Source organism: Trachemys scripta, chromosome 6 (genome assembly GCF_013100865.1).
Source record: "Trachemys scripta elegans isolate TJP31775 chromosome 6, CAS_Tse_1.0, whole genome shotgun sequence".
NCBI classification, from domain to species: Eukaryota; Metazoa; Chordata; order Testudines; family Emydidae; genus Trachemys; species Trachemys scripta.
The window spans coordinates 127,429,628-127,452,103 of NC_048303.1; the positions used below are offsets into that span (position 1 = coordinate 127,429,628).

Sequence of the window (22,476 nt, forward strand, 5' to 3'; positions counted from 1 at the left end):
GGACAGGGAGCAGAGGGGTTTAGATGGGTTGGGAGTTCTGGGGGGGGCTGTCAGGGGGCAGGAGTGCGGAGAGGGATCGGAGCAGTCAGGGGACAGGGAGCAGAGGGGTTTAGATGGGTTGGGAGTTCTGGGGGGGGGCTGTCAGGGGGTGGGGAGTGGTTGGATGGGGCGTGGGAGTCCCAGGGGTCTGTCTGGGGGTGGGGGTGTGGATAAAGGTTGGGGCAGTCGGGACAAGAGGCAGGGAGGCTTAGATAGTCCTGGGGGGCAGTTAGGGGCAGGGGTCCCAGGAGGGGGTAGTCAGGGGACAAGGAACGGGGGGAGGGTTGGGAGGTCAGGGGGGGCGGGAAGTGGGAGGGGCAGGGGCGGGGCTAGGGCGGGGCTCCTCCCGTCCTCTTTTTTGCTCGCTGAAATATGGTAACCCTAAGCACTGTGCAAATTGACTATTCCAAATAAAATTGTATAGGGACGATAGGGAATAAGATACAGAATTAAAGTCTGAACTAAGGAGTCAAGACTCACGTTTCCATAATCCTAGCTTGCACCATTATTGCTCAAAGATTTTTTTTTTTTTTTTTAATTTAGAAGTAAGGTACTGGTGGTGTCATTGTGTATGGCATAAAACCCTTTCTTAGGAAGGTGAGTGGGGAGGGCCCGTTTTGGCATTCCGTGTGGCTTTTTTTTTTTAAGCACTGTGCTAGGCTTTGGTTCAACCTGGTGGAATTGTTGTGGTTTGCTTTAAAAAACAGTAAACTGCTCAAAGGTGAGGATAACTTGGTTGTAGTCTCATATTTATATTACAGTAGTCCCTGGAGGCTTTAACAGAGTATTTTTGGGGATGTGGTGCAGAGTCCTGTGCATACAGATGGTGGTAGTTCCTTTCCCATACAGCTTACAAGATAATAAAGGATCCTCAGTGGGCAAATAGACCAATGCAAATGTTGTCCATTCAGACACTGCATCCACGTTTTGCCTTTGGTGTTCAAATGACCAAACCATTTAGGACTCAAGTCTACCTTCAACTCCCAGGTGGAGCCACATGAGTGAGACTGTTCTATTCATATCCTCAGTGCCCAGACTGTGTATACCACAGGCCAAGGAAATATCCTGTTAACTACAGCTGAGGCAGCATATTGTTTTTAAACCCCACTGTAAAAGTGCATATGTATGTTAGTCCCAACCTTTCCTCAAGACTTGCTGCCTCTGCAGGAAACCTGACTGTTAGAACTGAGATGATTGCTCAGTTTTATAGTAGGATAGTATTCACTAACCTTATCTCGCTTAATTTCTCAAAGACTAGAGTTCTATAGTGATGCTATAACTGAAACTACTTTTACAGGATAGTTATGTAGTATAATGAAGTTTTAAACCAAGCTGGTATAAGGGAACTTAAGCAGAAGATGGCCATATATACTTAATAACAAAAGATGCTAATCAACAATGGTGGTGCAAATTAGAAAAGCACCACTGTTTTTTTGTCTTGTCTGTTCTTTAATCTTTTTGCAAGACAGGATGAAAGAGAGGTTAAGCCTGTTTCACATAAAGCCAGTATTTGAGTCTCCTAAGTTTAAATTGGTAAAATTGCAGAGTCACAAGCTTGCCTCATGCAGATGCATTTACGCTGATCAGTTGCTGGCTCTGGAAGGCTAACAGTCACAATAAGGCAGTAGGCTATAAAGCATGGAGGATATTGACATTTTTTTCTTTATCTTAAGCACTAGGCAAATTTAAATTATTTGATTGATACAGTGAAGTATTTTTTCTAGTATTTGAAAAGATCAGCTTTGAGAAACGCTGAACAAAACCTTTTCCTTGAGATGACAATCCTATTTTCAATATTATGGAACATATTTGACACTGTTGGTGTAGTGTTGAAAATGTTGTCAGAATAGTCAGAACTGGCTTCAAATAACTTGTGCTATAGAAGGGCGCAGCAGGAAAATTTTATTTGGGAGCTCTGCAGAGAGAAGTTTAGGGGTAAAACATTTTTCTTTGGCTTATGCATATTCAAGTGCCTGCATATAGCTATTTTTTAGGTACTTGATACTGTTTGCACTAATGGCATATTAAGATGAGCTAACAAACTGTTAAATGGCTTCTCAATAACTTTTATATTGAATTTGCTAGGTAAAATCCTTAATGATGATACTGCTCTTAAAGAATACAAAATCGATGAGAAGAACTTTGTGGTGGTTATGGTGACAAAAGTAAGTTGCAATTTTCTCATCAAAGTCACATCCATTTTGTAAAGAGCTCTTACTGTGGTTCTCGGCGTTACACACGTAAAGTCTATTTAAGTTATCTGAGAGTTATGTTATTCATGAACTGTGTGTATAGGGGAGATTCAGAGTTGAAACTTTGTCCTTTATCCACTCCACTGTGCATAAATGTTGCAGCATGTAATAATGAACACCAATACTAGAATTCAAAAATCTCCAACAACATTTTGATGGCTCCTGGGTGATAAGTGGAGTTTGAATTTTACAGTCCACCCTTTCTTACAATCTCCCCATGTTTCATTCTACCTACTTGGGTTACATTCCTGTCCTCCTGTTCATGAGTTCATTCACTAAAGGAAGACCAGTAGTAAATCTTCAGGCTCAGAACTTCCGAAGTTTCTAGTGGCTGCCTTTCAGAACTCATGACTGTGATCCTGTGTGTCAACTTCAACAGTTTAAACTAGGGAAAAACATGATTTGTTCAAGGAAGTGGACCTGTGAATTTTGACAGCTATGGCAAATTAGAGGGGACCATATATAAGGACTTAATATTGAATGTAAATAAGTTTTACATGGTTCAAGTGGTGAGTGGTAGGGAAGAGATGATTGTAGAAATCATCATGTTTGTAATAGCAAACCTGTCACATATTGCTAACTAATTTATATTAAAGACACTGCATGACTTCGGTGGTAACTATATAGCTAAAATGCTCTGCAGTGTTTTGAAAATGGTGCTCTAGTACAGGGGCGGGCAAACTTTTTGGCCTGAGGCTGCACTGGGTTTCCAAAATAGTATGGAGGACCGGTTAGCGGAGGCTGCACCTCCCCAAACAGCCAGGCGTGGCCTGGCCCCACCCCCTATCCGGCCCCTCCTGCTTCTCGCCCCCTGACAGCCCTCCGGGAACTGCTGTCCCAACCAACCCCCCTGTCCCCTGACAGCCCCTGGAACCCCCACCCCTGACTGCCCCCCGTCACCCCATCTAACCCCTCCTCTCATTTCTGACTGTCCCTGGAACCCCTGCCCCTGACTGCTCCCTGCTGCCTCATTCAAGCCCCCCTCCTTCCTGACTGCCCCCTGGGGACCCCTGCCCCCATTCAACCTCCCCTGTTCCCCACCCTCTGACCGTCCCGACCCCATCCACACCCCTGACCACCATTCCGAACTCCCCTGCCCTCTATCCAATCCCCCTCCCCCTCCCCCGCTCCCTGCCCCCTTACCACGCTGCCTGGAGCCCTGGTGGCGCTACAACTGTGCCACCCAGAGCACCAGGACAGGCGGCCGTGCCACCCGGCAGCACAGAGCACTGGGTCAGGTGGCGGAGCGAGTTGAGGCTGTGGGGGAGGGTGAACAGCAGGGGAGGCCAACCTCCTGGGCCAGGAGCTCAGAGGCCGGGCAGGAGGGTCCTGCGGGCCGGATGTGGCCCGCGGGCTGTAGTTTGCCCACCTCTGCTCTAGTACCTAGGCATACTGGTAGTGGGTTAAGCTTAATATTAAGGATTTACTTCTAATCTTAACTCTTGGTACTTTACCTTCCAACAAATTAACAGTTAAATGTCAAATTTTCATTTTATCAGCTTATTTCAAATTTGTGTGGTCACAACTTGCACTCTCTTCACTCGTCAAAAATCTGATGATTTCCACTATAAACGTTGTTGCTTATATAATAAATATTTAGGAAATGTACATCTTATAAAAATGAGTAGGCATTCTTTTAATGTATTTGGATTTGAATGTACTTGATTATGAAGCAAAACAGGAAGCCTCTAACATAGTACTGGATGTTGTAATTATGTATTAAATAAATATTTCAGTTCTGATTGCAAAATGATGGCCTTTAAAAATGTGTATCTTTAGATGCTTAAGATGTTGTAAATTTAGGTTTTTCAACTATCCACCTTCATATTTTTTAAATGTCTTCTATAAAATCCACTAAATGGAGAGTTTGAGTTTGCAAGTTACTATCTAAAGCCTAACTGGTCCTTGCAGAGCATGCTTAGAGCAGGAATGTGCTATCTTAATTCTGTTTCATTGTTTTTGTAGCCCAAAGCAGCAGCTGCTCCAACACCATCACCAGCTACAACGCAGCAATCAAATGCTACCACTACTACTGTTAGTTCTACTACAACAGCTGCTGCAGCCCCTGTACCAGCTCCTCTACCAGTCCCTGCTCCTGCCCCAGCCCCTACCCCTCCAACACCAGCTGCAGTGGCTTGTGAACCTGTACCTGTAAGTGCCACTAAAGAAGAGAAACCAGTGGAGAAGCCCGTTGAGGCAACAGCTGCTATCAGCCCAACATCAACTGACAGGTATGAATGGGCCACTTGGAAATTGTTGAAACCATTCCATGTGAAATTGGCCATTAGTCTTCCCTTTAGCTTTGATTTAAATTAAATCTGCCACTAAAGTGGGACATGGAGTGAAAAGATGGCTAATTATTTTTCTCCATTACAATAGTTTTTATATGGCTGTCTGGCCGGTGTGAAGCTTTGTAAAGTGCACTACCTTTTTTCAGGGAAAGGACGGTTTTATGATTGAATCCCAGCCCTATGGGTTTCAGAAATCTAGGTTCTATTTCTGGCTTTCTCACAAACATCTCTGACCTTGGATGTGTCACAGAATTACTGTGACTCTGTTTTCCCATCTAAGCTAAGTATACTTTCCTGTTTCCTTGGGTATTGTAATCCATAGTGAATTAATGTCTGTAAAGCCCTTCCGGACTTAAATGGATTGCCCTCCAGAAGCTCAAAACCATGTCTTGAAACATCTTAGTTAGATGCACTAGCCATGTTGTTAGTTAAGTTCTTATCTGACCAGAATCTCACTTAGTTTCTGGAAAGAATAATTTTATAAGGAATCTATCGTACTCACCTTTGCTAAACAGATTCCAAAAGATTCTTATTCCATCTTACCACTATTAGAAAATATCCAGAATAAAAGCAATCCTTGACCCAGCTGCAAAGGTCTGTGGGAGTTGGGTGGGTTGTAACAAATTGCATTTGACATTTGCATCAGAGTTCAGAGGTTGAGAACCTCTTGTCTAGATCTTGTTTGCCCTTCCCTATTCATTTTGAAGATGGTAGTTAACAGATACCTCAAACACAGGAAATGGTCTGAAGAGAGAGAGTTCTTGGTTATTGAATGACTTCGTATATGGACTGATATAAGTGAGTTAAATGTGGATACTCACTTATACAAGCACTTCTTAGTTAAATACACTTTTTGTCTTCTGGATTGTAAATATTCACTCAAGTGTGGGCTGGAAGGGCAGCAGGAGATTCAAAGATGTCACAGAAACTGTTGTGAGAGAAAAGAAGAAGGCCACAAATAAAACTTCAGACTGAATATGAAATAAGTCTTGGTGTAAATGCCCAACTCTGAATTAGGGATAGGAAGGGTGTGTAATGGAAATAGAATCTTCTTTTAAAAATCTTGCTTGATTGTGGCAGGAGGCTTTACCATAAACCCACTTGCTCAAGCTGTTTCTTAAATAACTGTCCTCTGGAGTATGGCTGTGGATTTCCCTGGCATTGATGGTAAAAACAGATCCCTCATTCTGTAGCATTTCTAGCTCTGGTAAATCTTGTCAGTGTCAAATGATAGCGTGGTACTCTTTCCAGAATGTTTTTTTTTTTATATGTAGAAAAATTCACATCCATTTAAACAGTGTCTTCTGAATGGTTGCCTTTTTGGAAGTGGATTCAGACAAACTGTGGGAACAAAGGTCTTCAAATGTCGCAGGAATTTTAAAGGGAATGGATAAACTTTAATCAGTTGTCCTTCAAGGGGCGATACTGAGAGATTTTAAAAAGTGCTCTGCACTGTCCTAACTCTGCTCCCGCTGAATTCAATGTCAGTTTTACTGTTGACTTCTGTGGGAGCAGTTAGGCAAACATTGAGCACTTACAAAAATCCCATCCAACCCTTACTTTTCTCCCAGCCCTAAAGGCAACATTTAGGTAAGCAGGTGTCAGCACTTGAATGGATAAGCAGTATTCCAAATGTAGGTATTCTTGATAGGAGTCAGCAAGAGTAAGGGTTAAAAACACTAGCATTTACTTAGAGCACAGAAGTATGTAAATTCTGGCTTCATACCAGGTCTTAGACACCCTTAACTCCTTTAGGAAATAACATAGAGTTACAGATGCTGCTTCTGCTTACCAATTATGTGTTCCAAACTTGTGTATTTGAAATCTTGTTTTGTCTTGCAGTACATCAGGTGATACTTCTCGATCAAACCTTTTTGAGGATGCTACAAGTGCACTTGGTAAGTGTTTATCTAAACTTTAGCTTTCACTTAAGCCTTGTTTCACTGCAGCTGAAATAAATGGTGGGTTAACAGATAAGTTGTTTGCATTCTCTCCTCTACTATACCTTTTTATCCTCAAGATTATTATCAAAGTGCTGTTCCCAAAGAACAGAAGTAAATGTGGTAAAATCAACCTCATGTAAACATTCTTCTCGCTTTACTACAGAGGTTCTTCCAACTTGTATACAAAGATGTGTTGTATAAAGATAGGAAAACAAACTTATAACAGCCCTTCTGGCTTTTCCAGATTTCTTACTCTTTTTCCCAATGATTCAACTTGAAGTGGTTTGAATGGAATGCTGGGTTTGGTGTGTTTTTGTTTTATGTTATGGCCAGTAAACCGAACCAATGACTTGCACCCTCAGCCATTATGTTCACAATATTGAAACAACCGTTCCAACTTTGACAGTACTATTTAGCATGTGCACCCAGTGAATTTAGGGTCACTAGTTTGAATGCAGTTCTGGTCACAAATGGTCTCTGCAGTAATTCTCTCTAGATACAGTGCAGTGACCTGTGAAGTGAGTTGCTGGTCTTAATTTATAACACATGCAGTGCTTGTTATCCATAACTCATAAGACTCTTCACAGAGGTGAGTGGGCATAAACTCACATTTTTTAAATGTGGAAACTGACTTAGGCCTTGTCTACACTACGAGAGTAGTTCGAATTTACTTGCATCGAATTTTTGGAATCGATATTGCAAAGTCGAACGTCTGTGTCCACACTAAGGACAGTAATTCGACTTTGTGAGTCCACACTAACGGTGAAAGCGTCGACATTCGAAGCAGTGCACTGTGGTCAGCTATCCCACAGTTCCCGCAGTCCCCTCTGCCCATTGGAATTCTGGGTGTAGCCGGCAATGCCTTCTGGGTAACAAAATGTGTCGAGGGTGCTTTTGGGTAACTGTCGTCATCCGTCCATCACTCCCGCCCTCCCTCCCTGAAAGCGCCGGCGGGAAATCAGTTCGCGCACTTTTCCAGTCATTGACAGCGCGGATGCCACAGCACTGCGAGCATGGAGCACGCTGCGACCATCGCTGCAGTTGTGGCCGCTCTCAACGCCTCGCAGCTTATCATACACCTTTCCCTGAGGCAGATGCAGAAAAGTCAGGCGAGGAGGCTACGGCACCGCGGTGATGTCCTGAAGTCTGAGAGTAGCACAGACCTCTCAGAAAGCAGGGGACCCAGCGCCGAGGACATCACGATGGCAATGGGTCATGTTGATGCCGTGGAACGGCGATTCTGGGCACGGGAAACAAGCACTGAGTGGTGGGACCGCATAGTGCTGCAGGTCTGGGATGAATCCCAGTGGCTGCGAAACTTTCGCATGCGGAAGGGAACTTTCCTGGAACTTTGTGAGTTGCTGTCCCCTGCCCTGAAGCGCAATGACACCCGGTTGCGAGCTGCACTGAGTGTACAGAAGCGAGTGGCCATAGCCCTCTGGAAGCTTGCAACGCCAGACAGCTACCGGTCAGTCGCGAACCAGTTCGGGGTGGGCAAATCTACCGTGGGGGTTGTTGTGATGCAAGTAGCCAAGGCAATCGTTGATGTACTGCTGCCAAAGGTAGTGACCCTGGGAAACGTGGAGGCGATCATAGATGGCTTCGCAGCGATGGGATTCCCAAACTGCGGTGGGGCCATAGATGGAACTCACATCCCTATTCTGGCACCGGACCACCAAGCCACCCAGTACATTAACCGAAAGGGCTATTTTTCCATGGTGCTGCAAGCACTGGTGGACCACAGGGGACGTTTTACCAACATCTACGTGGGATGGCCGGGCAAGGTTCATGACGCTCGTGTTTTCAGGAACTCTGGTCTGTTTAGACGGCTGCAACAAGGTATTTACTTCCCGGACCACAAAATAACTGTTGGGGATGTGGAGATGCCTATAGTCATCCTCGGGGACCCAGCCTACCCGCTAATGCCCTGGCTCATGAAGCCCTATACTGGCGCCCTGGACACTGAAAAAGAACTCTTCAACTACCGGCTGAGCAAGTGCAGAATGGTGGTGGAGTGTGCTTTTGGCCGTCTCAAGGGGAGATGGAGAAGCTTGATGACTCGCTGTGATCTCAGCGAAACCAATATCCCCATTGTTATAGCAGCTTGCTGTGTGCTCCACAATCTCTGTGAGAGCAAGGGGGAGACCTTTATGGCGGGGTGGGAGGTTGATGAAAATAGCCTGGCTGCTGATTACGCTCAGCCAGACAGCCGGGCGATTAGAAGAGACCTGCGGGAAGCGCTGTGCATCCGGGAGGCTTTGAAAGCAAAGTTCCTGAGTGAGCAGGGTAACCTGTGACTTTTAAGTTTGTGTACAGAGAAGCTGAACCTGCCCCCGTTTCTTTACCCAGTTAATGTTGACTATCCTACCCAGTTACATACCCCCTTCACCCCCTTCCAACACACGTTTCGAAATAAAAATAGTTCTACTTTGTTAATGCACACCGTTTTTTTTAATACTGTTTTCGCGGGAATTTTTTAAAACTGGGACGCAGACTGTGGTGCGGAGCGGGTGTAGTGTAGTGACGCGAATGAAGCTTCTAAACTCAAGGATTGACGGGCTCCGCTGCGGTGGGATGGTTGTTTCAACGGAGCCTGTCACCCCTCCTGATCAGGACTGTGTGTATGGGGGGGCTATGTGACTTTGTGGCAGGGGGAGGACGATTACAGATCCCCTGCTGCATGGCTCTGTGATCCTGCATAAGGACTGCCGCTTAAGATCTGTAACTGCCCTCCCCCGCCACAAAGTCACAGAGCAACCCACCCCCCACCACATAACATGAAAACAACCTCCCAGACTAACCAGGGTAACTAGTCACTGCATCACTGCACTGTGTATGTGCCCTGCTGCTGTGCCTGCCCCCGCCTATGTACCCTGCCAAAGGTGACTGTCCTGTCCAATTACCAACCCCCTTTCCCCTCCTCCTCCAAAAGAACATGATTGAAACAGTAGTTAACATGAACGTATTTTTTATTATCAACTACACATGGAACTGGGAGGTGAAACTTGGACGGGGGCTTGTGTCAGGCGGGAAGGAAAGAACTTTTCAAGTTTTGGGGAATGAGAGCCTTCTGCTACTAGAGCTCTCTGCAGGGGTGGAGTGAGAGTTAGCAGGGACTCTGCCGCCTCTCCTTCTTTGCACTTTGGGTGAGGTGGGTATGGGACTTGGTGGCGGGGGAGGGCGGTTAGAGATGGACTGCAGCGGGGCTCTGTCCTCCTGCCTCCGTTCCTGCAGAACATCCACAAGGCGCCGGAGCGTGTCTGTTTGCTCCCTCAGTAGTCCAAGCAGCGTTTGAGTCGCCTGCTGGTCTTCCTGCCGCCACCTCTCCTCCCGATCCATGTTTGCTTGCTGCATTTGGGTCAATTTCTCCCGCCACTGGGTCTGCTGTGCTGCCTGGGCTTGGGAACAGGCCATAAGTTCAGAGAACATGTCCTCCCGTGTCCTCTTCTTCCTATGCCTAATCTTCGCTAGCCTCTGGGAGTGTGATGCCAGGCTAGGTTGTGAGACAGTCGCAGATGTGGCTGTGGGAATGGGAAAAAGGGAGTGAATTCCTCAGAAAGATAAATGTAGTTGTGAACAAAGAACATAGTCTTTCTCTGTGAACAAGACCATGCACAGCACCTATCACATGCGCACTCAGCACAAGGTCGAATTCTCGGCCTTCGCATTCAGTGCCTGGGGTCTTCCACAGCACATTTGAGAAGCGGGGCAGCACAACGGAATTTCTGTTGCAGGCAGACATGGTAAGCCGTAGACTTGTGGCAGTTTAAAACTTTTATATTACCACTGGCCTCATTTCACATTTAAAGCAATGTCAGTACCTGCTGCCAGCAATCCGGCAAGCGGGAACTCTGCCCCTGTCCCACCCCCTCGCGGCTGTCCCCAGGAACGATCCCTTTCGGCAGCCCCTCTCCCGCCTCCACCGCGTGGCTGCAAACCAGCGGTTACAGTTCTGTAAAGGAACGAGCAAGCAGTCCCAACACTAACATTCCCCTACCTAATTCAAAGCAGGTCACCATGGGCGACATCACCCTGATGAGGATCTCTGACAGCGAGAGAGAGAGAATGCTCCGGGAAAGCCTCCAAAGACCAGGGCCGTATGCCGCCCTGCTGTGCAGAGCAATGATTCCCGAGTACTTGATAGTCTCGTGGCGCGGCAACGTGTCGTACTTCGGAGGACCCAATAAGGCCGCTCTCCCCAGGAACCTCATGCAACGGCTTTCCAATTACCTCCAGGAGAGCTTCATCGAGATGTCCCGGGAGGATTACTGCTCTATCCCTGCACATATAGACCGCATCTTACTCTAGCTGCAGTAGCAGGGACTAAACAGTAGAGCGGCTTGGGCAGGACAATCACGGAAAACCGGACATTGCTAGATTTTTTTTCAAAACTTGCACTGCCCATGACTGAACCGTTAAGTGCCTAGGGCAAACTAATCATGAACAACCCATTCTTTTAATTGTTAATATTCCTGTTCTGTTAAAAATAAATGTTTAGATGTTTACAACACTTACTGGATGATCCTTCACCAGATTCTGTGTCCGGGGTAACGGCTGGGGAGGGTTGGTAGGGGATCTCTGTAAGGGTGATGAAGAGATCCTGGCTGTCGGGGAAATCAGCGTTGTGAGCGCTGCCGACTGCCTCGTCCTCCTTATCTCCTTCCTCATCTTCCCCGTCCGCTAACATGTCCGAGGAACCGGCCGTGGACAATATCCCATCCTCAGAGTCCACGGTCAGTGGTGGGGTAGTGGTGGCGGCCGCACCGAGGATGGAATGCAGTGCCTCATAGAAACGGGATGTCTGGGGATGGGATCCGGAGCGTCCGTTTGCCTCTTTGGTCTTCTGGTAGCCTTGTCTCAGCTCCTTGATTTTCACGCGGCACTGCGTTACATCCCGGCTGTATCCTCTCTCTGACATGTCTTTAGAGATCTTCTCATAGATCTTTGCATTCCGTTTCTTGGAGCGCAGCTCAGAAAGCACGGACTCATCGCCCCACACAGCGATGAGATCCAATACTTCCCGATCAGTCCATGCTGGGGCCCTCTTTCTATTCACAGACTGCACGGCCATCACTGCTGGAGAGCTCTGCATCGTTGCCAGTGCTGCTGTGATCGCCACGATGTCCAGACAGGAAATGAGATTCAAACTGGCCAGACAGGAAAAGGAATTCAAATTCAAATTTTCCCGGGGCTTTTCCTGTGTGGCTGGTCAGAGCATCCGAGCTCGTACTGCTGTCCAGAGCGTCAACAGAGTGGTGCACTGTGGGATAGCTCCCGGAGCTATTAGCGTCGATTTCCATCCACACCTAGCCTAATTCGACATGGCCATGTCGAATTTAGCACTACTCCCCTCGTCGGGGAGGAGTACAGAAGTCGAATTAAAGAGACCTCTATGTCGAACTAAATAGCATCGCAGTGTGGACGGGTGCAGGGTTAATTCGATGTAATGGCGCTAACTTCGACATAAACGCCTAGTGTAGACCAGGCCTTAGAAAAGAAATGACTTGCCCAAGATCACACACCACATTAGCAGAGCTGGATCTAGAACCCAGGTATCCTGACTCAGTCTGGTCTTTAACTTGGCCTCTGTGCCATATTACATCCCAGAGAGGATTTTATGGAAGGACGTTTTAGTGCCACAGTCTGTCCAGTAAAATGATTACTTTCTATGGAGAGGTCCTTCTCTCTCCACTTGAATAAACCTGCTGCTCTTCCCCCATCATGTGCTACAAGGATGGATGGCACATCTGTCAGCGTTTCTCACTATGTAAATTAGCTGACTGGTTACTCCGTTTTCATTGGAGCAGTCCAGGTTTTACTGTAGGTTAGAATATCCACAAGTGAATATGAATGAGGTACTGATGGATTGTCAAAACAAGAGTGGATCCTAGAGTACCAGTCACAAGCCTGATTTAACGCTACTTAGGAGTGACTAGAGAAATCAAATTTGAGGGCATGGATTGCTGTTGACTATAGATGCATAAATTACCAGTATTCAGATTTCTCCTTCATCTTAGTTGATGCGTACTGCAGTAGGCTAGAATAAATTGACCTTTATCTCTTTCAGGTTTCCTTTAGTTTTCCCCATTCATCTAGTGTTCTAGTTTACACCTGGATAACACTGGTGGTCCCAAAAGGCACTTGAAAAAAGTGACCAGTTTAATGTGGTTAGGGACCAGAAGTGATGGTGCTCTTCACTTGCACTATGAAGCATGTTTTTGCCAGTCTTAGTTTGTGATTTGTAGTATGAGTAAATGATCCATGTGTCAGTAGAAAGAATTGCTGATCTTGTAAGTTGAGATCACCTCACCTAAGATGATTGTACTTGTACTGGTTTTCTACCACTGTTTCTCAAAACACAAATCTTTTACTTTACAGGTTTGTATTTTAAGAAGTTTCTTTCTGTAAACTTGGAAGGCCAAGGAGAGACAAGGGCTAATCTCTTATTGCAAATGCACACACAAATACAGTAACTTGTGCATGCACTTCTTTAAACCTGGGCCAAAGTTATTGACCCTGTGTTGACAGTTTGTCTAGGTGGTAGTCACTCAGAATTGAACTGATTTTTGTTTAGTATTGAATTGACATTACTAATGCCATGGGGAGTCCAACTCTATACTTAGTTTACCAGGTTATTTTGGATAAGCCAGTGGCTTATGTATGTTATCTTCACTTACCCCCTAAATTCATTGTAGATAATAGAGAATGTCTACACAGCAGTGTAAGCCTAGGGTTGGTGGGATTCCAGTCAGCTGATGCATGTCAGGGAACCCTGGAATTGAGCATCTATGTTGCATTTTAACCCTAGGTTAAGAGTTTTCTGACCCATGCTCAAACCTGAAACTCTGGCATCCACACTGCTGTGCACAGATCTGAGTCAAAGAAACCCTATCCTAAAGTGGCTGGTGCGCCCCACGCCTCAGCTGTTGACACTCTAGCTCTAGGAACATGATGCACTACATGGACACTCTACTGCCCACCTTGTTTCCTAACTGTGGTGGTGCTATTGATGGCACTCTAGTGCCCATAAGGGGCACGTGAGTACGTAATCTGAATAATTAGCTCCTTTGGTGACTGTTGCAGTAGAATAACTGCAGTTTGAGAAGGCTGATGCTGAACTACCATCTAATCTGAGAATTGGGCTTTCCAGCTCTAGGCTGAGATAATTAGAACATCAGTCTCCAGGGCTGTCAAACTGTTAGCATGAAACTTTGTAATTCTTAATTTTTAAAATGGGATGTTCAACCAAAACACCTTCATTGGCTTTTATTTTTGTCTGTTTTGAAGTTAGATGTAAAATATTGGTTTCAGAGGAAACACGCACACATTTCAGCCTAGCGGCGCCCGGCTGCCTGGATGTTGGGGGTCATCCCTTCCCCAGCCGCGCTGAGCTGGGAGCTCTGCTGCTCTTGCCCCTGCTTGGTCCCATTCTGCTCTCTGTCCTGCTCCCAGGCCATCCTTGAGGCTGTGTGTGTAGGGGCGCCCAGGCTGTGTGCTCGGCGAGTGGGAGCCAGCCCCAAAACATGAGATTCTTTTCCATTGTTACTTAGTACTCCTAGCAGAGTACAATTAACAAATTTGGAATATGGGTAAGTAACAGGAAAACAAAAACGGTTAGTTGCTGTAATTGCAATTCTGAATGGTTTTTGCCTCCTTGCTTAAGTGACCTGTCTGTGTCACTGGTCTCTAGAACAGTGATGTGCAGCTCCATTGAGTCAGTCAGTACTGATCAGCTTTGCCACACTTAGCCCCTCACCGCACCATGAAAGTTGTCAGGTTACATTTCAAGGTAGAATCAGTCCTTTACTTGACTTGTGTAACGTGCTCTTTTTTTTAAAGAAAGGAAGCAAAGCATTTAGAGTAAAATGACTGATTTTTTGCATTTAATAGCAATATGTCTGAATGGACTTTCTAGGCTCTTACACTGAATTTTTTCCTTTAAAAAATCCTTAAGTGTTCTACATATGATGAGGCAGGGCACGTGTGGACCTTTTCCCTTTACCTTAGTGTTGGGACCTCTGGAGCATCTTCAGATGTATCTGAGGATGGAGGCAACAGCCTAGTGTAGAAAGCCCTGACTAGGAGGGCTGTATACCAAGCTGCTGCCTATGTTCTCTGTGATACCCCAGGAGCTCAATCAATTTTTAATGAAGAGAAGATTAATGGATAACTTGATCAGTCTGTATGTACCTACATGGGAAACAGACATTTGATAAAGGGCACTAATCTTATCTCTGCTGTCTAATCTCTCAGGTAAAACAAGATCCAATGGCTGGAAGCTTGAAGCTAGACAAACTCAGACTAGAAACGAAGTGCAATATTTTAATAGGATACTTAACCACTGGAACGATGTACCAAGAATTGTGGTGGCTTCTCCATCTCTGCAATTTTTAAATCAAGATTAGATGTAGCCCATATCATACAGGAGGACAGATAAGATCAGACTGCCTTGTGAACTTAGAATCTATTAAGTTAGGAGGGTGTAAGTTGGTGGGGCCATAAATATGTAACACTGTCAAAATTTTGTTGGCCCCAATTCACTATCCACTGACTGTTTAAAAACAAACAAACTTGCATTACTAAACAGCACTTCAAGCCGCCTGTTACTTTTCAGAACTTTCCTTCTCTGCCATCTTGGGTTGATCCATCCAATGCTTTACTGCGCGATCCAGGTGGTCTTCACTGTCTCTCTTTACCATGTTGCAGTGGTATAGAACTGTCAGTTGGTCCACACTTACCATTGGGGACCATTCCAGCTGTTGTGTTAAGTCATTATTTGGCTTTCCAAAGCAATCTGGCACAGATTTCAGCTTAGTGGGATTAATTTCCAGCCTTGAACTGCAGGAAGCTTTTTCTAATTAAGCCAGGAACTGAATATTAGATAGCTGTGAAGATGCCCTTGACCTTAATGAAGAGTGGGGAAGAGGAATTATTAGTACAAGGAGTGTTACAAGCACATTGAATCTTCCATAGAAGCCTGCATTGTGCTCTGTCCCCAGGAACTCTTCCATTCTGTCGAGTCCTTAATATAAAACTTGAACATACTGAAAAATGAAATAGACCGAATTTGGCAAGTTTAGTTTGACTTTCCCTCACTTCCTCTCGAGTGAATGTCTCCGTTTTGGCATTTCTCAAAGTCTGCTTGCACCCTTTTACCGCATTTACAACTGTGCTATTTTTGCCCCTCTAGTGACAGGTCAGTCTTATGAGAATATGGTGACTGAGATCATGTCAATGGGCTATGAGCGAGAGCAAGTAATTGCAGCACTGAGAGCCAGCTTCAACAATCCTGACAGAGCAGTGGAGTACCTTCTAATGGTGAGCTATTTTTTCATCTTTTCACTTTCTCCCCATCTTTTGAGAAGAATTCATCTTTGAATGACTTGATAACCTGAAAAAGATACAAGTTGTAAGAGATGAGTAGAAGTCCACAAAGGAACAGCAGCTTTAAGCAGAGAGACTGGGAGGTTGAGAAATGGATTTTCAAGAGCCTACTGCCTTGAGGGCGATTCTGGCGCCTAAATTTTGTGATTGCCATATTTTGTACTCATTTATTTGGCTGTATATGCAAGGTGTGTCTAAAGATTTTGAAGCTGACATGGTGTGGTTTAATTAGCTATGCCCTATCTCAATAGGATACTGCCTGTATCAATTAACTAAAAATGTTTCTCCTATTGTGACCAATTGAGGATAATAGTCACTGTTTTTTGTATTGGCAGCTATAGTGTCACAAAACAGACTAAGCCCTTAAAGCTGTTGGTTCATCCTTGGTACGAATCATGCTGTAGAACCTAGAGAGCATATCATGTATACATAATATTAACTTAGGGTCTGGACTTCAGTGTTTTTCTTTAAATAGTAGATAAACTTGGAGAGGAGTTGAGTGATCAATCTGCTGAACAAGATACAACCTGTCCGTGGTAAAACTGGCTTTAAAAATGCAGTGCACTTAATGGAAAATGGCTACAAGTCCAAGTGACTCTTGTTATGTTACTTCATACGTTAAAATCTTCTTCATTCCAGTTTTGTGTTGGGTTGCGTTCAGTTCTGTTTCTCAGCCTGATAGGTTACGGGCAGCTCTGGAAACTATGAAAATGGGTATGGAAGCTCAGTGGGACAGATAGTTAGTTATTTAATGCATATTTCCAGTCTCTCTAGTTTTGACTACATTTGAGTTCATTTGAAACTGTCATTTTTTTCCCCTGACATCAGTTTCCCTTTGCTATTCCCCATTCACGCTTAATGGACTTAATTTCTGGCTTATTTTGAAGCGGAGGTATACAGATCATGTGTGAACGGGACTTCCTGTAGACTGAGGAAGGAAAAAACTGGTTTGAACTTCCTAGGAGGAAGCTTTTGAATTGGTAACTATTTTCTGTAGGCATCATTCATATGTAAATCCTTCAGGTTACTACTTAGTTTTAAGCCAGAGCTGCACGTGTTACTTATGACTCATTTTCAGCATAAATTGCATTGAACTGCTTATGAAAATGACTTCAAGCTTTAAACTGCAAGGACTGAACCTTGCACTACGTAACAGATGTAAAGAGACCTCAGTCCTCCCCATTAATGTTACAGGTTTCACAATGTTGGTCTATAATAGAGAAATTTCTTTACATAGCTGTTTAGTAAGCCAGCAGAAAGAGAATTTTTTTTAATGATGTGAACTTCCACATTGTTCCTGTGTGTCTGGGATTGGGGCTTGATGAGGGATAGCTGGCTAATCATAGAAATGTAGGGCTGGAAGGGACCTTGAGACGTCGTCATCTCCAGTGTTTCTTGACCTTTTTGATATCAGGGACTGGCTTGCTGCCTTCCTAAACTGTGTCAGGGAAATCTCAGGGACTGGTAAGGAGGTTGAGGAAAACTAATCTAATGCAATCCCCCTCACCCTGTGCCACTGCTGAGGCAGAACCAACTAACTGTACCTAGACAGGTGTTTGTCTAATCTGTTTTTCAAAACCTCCAGTGATGGGGATTGCACAACCTCCCTCGGTAACCTGCTTAACTAGCCTTATAGTTAGACATTTTTCCCAGTTTCCAACCTAAATCTACCTAGCTGCAGATTAAGCTGATTACTTGTTTGTCCTGCCTTTAGTGAATATGGAGAACAGTTGATCACCATTGACTTATCAGGTCCCTCCTAAGTCATCTTTTCTCAAGATTAAACATACCCAGTTTTATAATCTTTCTTTGTAGACCAGGTTTTCTAAACCTTTTACAATTTTTGTTGCTCTCCTGTGATCACTCCAATTTATCCACATTGTTCTTAAACGGTGGCACCCAAAATAGGACAGCTACTTCCTATGTTTCACATACAATGCTCCCGTTAATACACCCCCAACATATTAGCCTTTTTTACAACTACATCATATTGACTTATATTCAATTTGTGATCCACTGTAACCGCCAAATCCTTTTCTGCAGTACTACCACCTAGCCATTTATTCCTTATTTTGTGTTTGTGCAGTTGATTTTTTTCCTTCCTAAGTGTAGTACTTGGCACTTGTCCTTACTGAATTTCATCTTGTTGATTTCAGACCAATTCTTCAGTTTGTCAAGGTAGTTTTGAATTTTAATCCTGTCCCCCAAAGTGCTTGCAACCCCTCCCAGCTTGGTGTCAGCCACAAACTTTATTAGCACACTCTCCATTCCATTGTCTGAGTCATTAATTAAAATGTTGAATAATACCAGACCCAGGATAGAACCCTGTGGGGACCCCACTAGATCTGTCTTTCCAGTTTGATGCCAAACCATTGCTCATTATTCTTTTGATTAGTTTTTCAACCGGTTGTGAACCTACTGTTAAGTAATTTAATCTAAATCACATTTCCCTAGATTGCTTATGAGAATATTTATGTCAAAAGCCTTACTAAAATCAAGTCTCTTCTCTCCCCCCAATCCAGTGGAACAGTAAGCCTGTCAAAGAACTAAATTAGGGTTGGTTTGGCATGATTTGTTTTTGATAAATTCATGTTGGCTATTACTTATTGTCCTCTAGATGCTTACAAATTGTTTTAATTTTTTCCAGTATTTTCCAGGTATCAGAGTTAGGCTGATGGGTCTATAATTCCCCAGGTCCTATGTTCCCTTTTTAAAGCTAGGTACTGTATTTTCCCTTCTCCCTCTTGTACCATGTCCGTCTTCCATGAATTCTCAAAGACAATTGCCAATGGTTCCAAGATTGCTTCAGCAAGTTCCTTAAATACACTAGCATGAATTTGGTTAGGCCCTGCTGCCTTGAATACATTTAACTTACTTGAATGTTCTTTAACATGTTCTTTCCATATTCTGGCTTGTGTTCCTTCTTCCTTGTTGTAAATATTAATTGTGGTAACAATTAACCCTTCTGGTCACAATTAACGCTTTTAGTGAAGACTGAAGCAAAATAGGCATTCAACACCTCAGCCGCCTTGCTGTCATCAGTTACACTGGTCTACGATTTTTGAGAAGTCTGCTTCAGAGATAAAATGTGCTATTTATTATGTATTTTGATGTGCTGAATTCAAATATGACAATTAAAACAACTGGCTACTGTTTCTAAGTTATTTAAGTTTTTACATTTTATGTCTATGTATATTGTGGAGATAGTAGAGTTTTAATCATAAATTGTAAACCTAGGTCTTTCCATGCGTTTATGGTTGCTTTACATGATAATATTTCACCTGTCCTGTTTATGTAACACTTTAAAAATCAGCAAAAGGGTTATATAAATAAAATGTATTATGAAACAAAAGGCAAAAAACTATTATGTACATAGTTTAGTCCTATTCAGTGCCTATTCGGCGCTTCTTGGCTTGTCTCTTGTATTCATTAAATGGAGCATCTCTTGTCACTGTCCAGCAATAGTCTGCAAGCATTGATGGGCTCCATTTGCCCTGATAGCATTTCTCCATTGTTGCAATGTCCTGGTGAAATCGCTCACCGTGCTCGTCGCTCACTGCTCCGCAGTTCGGTGGGAAAAAATGTAGATGAGAGTGCAAAAAAATGTATCTTTAGTGACATGTTGCAACCAAGGCTTTTGTATGTCTTGAGGAGGTTTTCCACCAACAACCTGTAGTTGTCTGCCTTGTTGTTTCCGAGAAAATTTGTTGCCACTAACTGGAAGGCTTTCCATGCCGTCTTTTCCTTGCCACGCAGTGCATGGTCAAATGCATCATCTCGAAGAAGTTCACGAATCTGAGGACCAACAAAGACACCTTCCTTTATCTTAGCTTCACTTAACCTTGGAAATTTTCCACGGAGGTACTTGAAAGCTGCTTGTGTTTTGTCAATGGCCTTGACCCAGCTTGATGTGTAAGGGTGGTAACAAAATCTTCCTTGATTCAACAAGTGGTGGATGCTGAACACTTTTTTTTCCTCCCAGGCTCCAATGACTGTCGGAGTGGCCAATCTTTCTTGATGTAGTGGGAATCTCTTGCACGACTATCCCATTCGCAGAGAAAACAGCAATACTTTGTGTATCCAGTCTGCAGACCAAGCAAGAGAGCAACAACCTTCAAATCGCCACAAAGCTGCCACTGATGTTGGTCATCGTTTATGCACCTCAAAAGTTGTTTCATGTTGTCATAGGTTTCCTTCATATGGACTGCATGACGAACTGGAATTGATGGCAAAACATTGCCATTATGCAGTAAAACAGCTTTAAGACTCGTCTTCGATGAATCAATGAACAGTCTCCACTCATCTGGATAGTGAACGATGTTGAGGGCTGCCATCACACCATCGATGTTGTTGCAGGCTACAAGATCCTCTTCCATGAAGAAGAATGGGACAAGATCCTTTTGACGGTCACGGAACATGGAAACCCTAACATCACCTGCCAGGAGATTCGACTGCTGTAGTCTGGAGCCCAACAGCTCTGCCTTACTCTTGGGTAGTTCCAAATCCCTGACAAGGTCATTCAGTTCACCTTGTGTTATGAGGTGTGGTTCAGAGGAGGAGGATGGGAGAAAATGTGGATCCTGTGACATTGATGGTTCAGGACCAGAAGTTTCATCCTCTTCCTCTTCCTCTTCCTCGTCTGACTCAAGTGAGAATGATTCTGGTGCATCAGGAACCGGCAGTCCTTCTCGGTGGGGTACTGGGCGTATAGGTGATGGAATGTTTGGATAATGCACAGTCCACTTTTTCTTCTTTGACACACCTTTCCCAACTGGAGGCACCATGCAGAAGTAACAATTGCTGGTATGATCGGTTGGCTCTCTCCAAATCATTGGCACTGCAAAAGGCATAGATTTCCTTTTCCTGTTCAACCACTGGCGAAGATTTGTTGCACAAGTGTTGCAGCATATGTGTGGGGCCCACCTCTTGTCCTGATCTCCAATTTTGCAGCCAAAATAAAGGTGATAGGCTTTCTTAACCATAGTGGTTACACTGCGCTTTTGTGATGCAAAAGTCACTTCACCACAAACATAGCAGAAGTTATCTGCACTGTTCACACAAGTACGAGGCATCTCTGCTCACTTTGGCTAAACAGAAATGTGTCCCTTTGCAAAATCAAACACTGACAAATAAGAGAGCACGACACTATGATTTCTAGAGCTGATATAGGGCAATTTGTTCAGCAGAGTGATGTAAGCTTCGTTATGATTGCGTCATCCATGACTTCTAGGAATAACATGATGCAATTCATATCATGTGTGACGCAACACCAGCTTCAGATTGCATCATTCATTGTTTTGCCTAAAAAGCAAGTACTGTCCAAACCCAGTCATAGATTTATTCATAGATCCAGTCAAAGATGTATTTTAGTCATTTCTGGTTTAAATTGAGATCCCTTCCCTTTATAACTCACTTATCTTCCACCATTCCCAAGTCAAGGGTCGTATATTCTGACCCAATAGCATATCTTGAAAACTAGAGCCAATCAACAATTTTAACCATCATTTTCGTTCTCAGTGACCCAGAATTAGTAAAGTCTGACTACATTTATTTCAGAAGCATTTTGGCTGTAGAGCAGTGTTATATTAGCTCTCCTTCCCTGCTAAATAGTGGGCCTACACTTCGCATTAGAAGCAAGAGAGAGGTTTTATAGAACCTCTTCTTATTGCCTCTCTATCCCTTGCTAGTTGAAACTCATTTTGTGCCTTTTGCCTTTCAGATTTTGTCCCAACATGCTTGTGCTATTCTTTTGTACTCACCTGTAACAATTTGTCCATGTTTCCATTTTTTGTGGGATTCCTTTTTGATTTTTCAGGTTACTAAAGAACTCCTAATGCAGCCATATTGGCCTCTTACTGTTCTTCCTACTTTGCTTTGGATCAGAATAGTTTTCTGTTGAGCCTTTAATGTTCTCTTTGAGCTTTCCTCTCCCAGACCCTTAGATTTTCTTCCCATGGGACCCTACCTACCAGTTCTGGGTTTGTCTGCTTTTTTAAAAGTCCATTGTCCATATTCAGCTGTTCACTCCTTTCTTTCCTTAGTCATGAAACGGTCGATTTCCTGATTCACTTTCAGCCAAATTGTCTTTCACTGTCAGATTCACAACCAATTCCTCTGTTAGTCAAAATCAAGTCTAAAATGGGTGCCCCATGGTTATTTCCTCAGTCTTCTGAAACAAGATGTTATCCTCCAAGAAATGTTCCAAGAATTGCTGAACCCAAATAAGAATATTGAGGGGAGCAATTAAGGAAACTAGATCTGTACCTCTGACAGAGCCCATTGTAATACAGACTTGCTGTTTAAGGGTCCTACATCCTGGTCTACTTCTGAACTATCGAGTGCTGTAGGCAAGAGTGCTCTTAACCATCAGCGGCTGGCAACAAGTGCAGTCTTCCAATTTGGATGTGGCCCTTATGACAATTATGTATTGATTACCTCTATTAAAGTCATGCAATGAAGCACTCATTGTGCAAAAAACATATTGGAACACTGCGCTACTCTGCATTAACTGTCAGTAAACTTCCTAGTGCAGCTCAAGATGTTGAGTTTTAACGGAGCACTAAATTG

The 22,476-nt window shown here is 43.9% G+C and overlaps 1 protein-coding gene across 2 annotated transcripts in view; it reads left to right on the plus strand.

Moving 5' to 3' along the window:
• RAD23B (RAD23 homolog B, nucleotide excision repair protein) overlaps positions 1-22,476 on the plus strand; it is a 62,618-nt gene that overhangs the window by 25,282 nt on the left and 14,860 nt on the right. For both annotated transcript variants that reach the window (XM_034773650.1, XM_034773651.1), the window contains exons 3-6: positions 2,125-2,204; positions 4,257-4,522; positions 6,425-6,480; positions 15,716-15,843. In XM_034773650.1, coding sequence (XP_034629541.1) covers positions 2,125-2,204; positions 4,257-4,522; positions 6,425-6,480; positions 15,716-15,843 — 530 coding nt within the window. The remainder of the gene's footprint in view (positions 1-2,124; positions 2,205-4,256; positions 4,523-6,424; positions 6,481-15,715; positions 15,844-22,476) is intronic.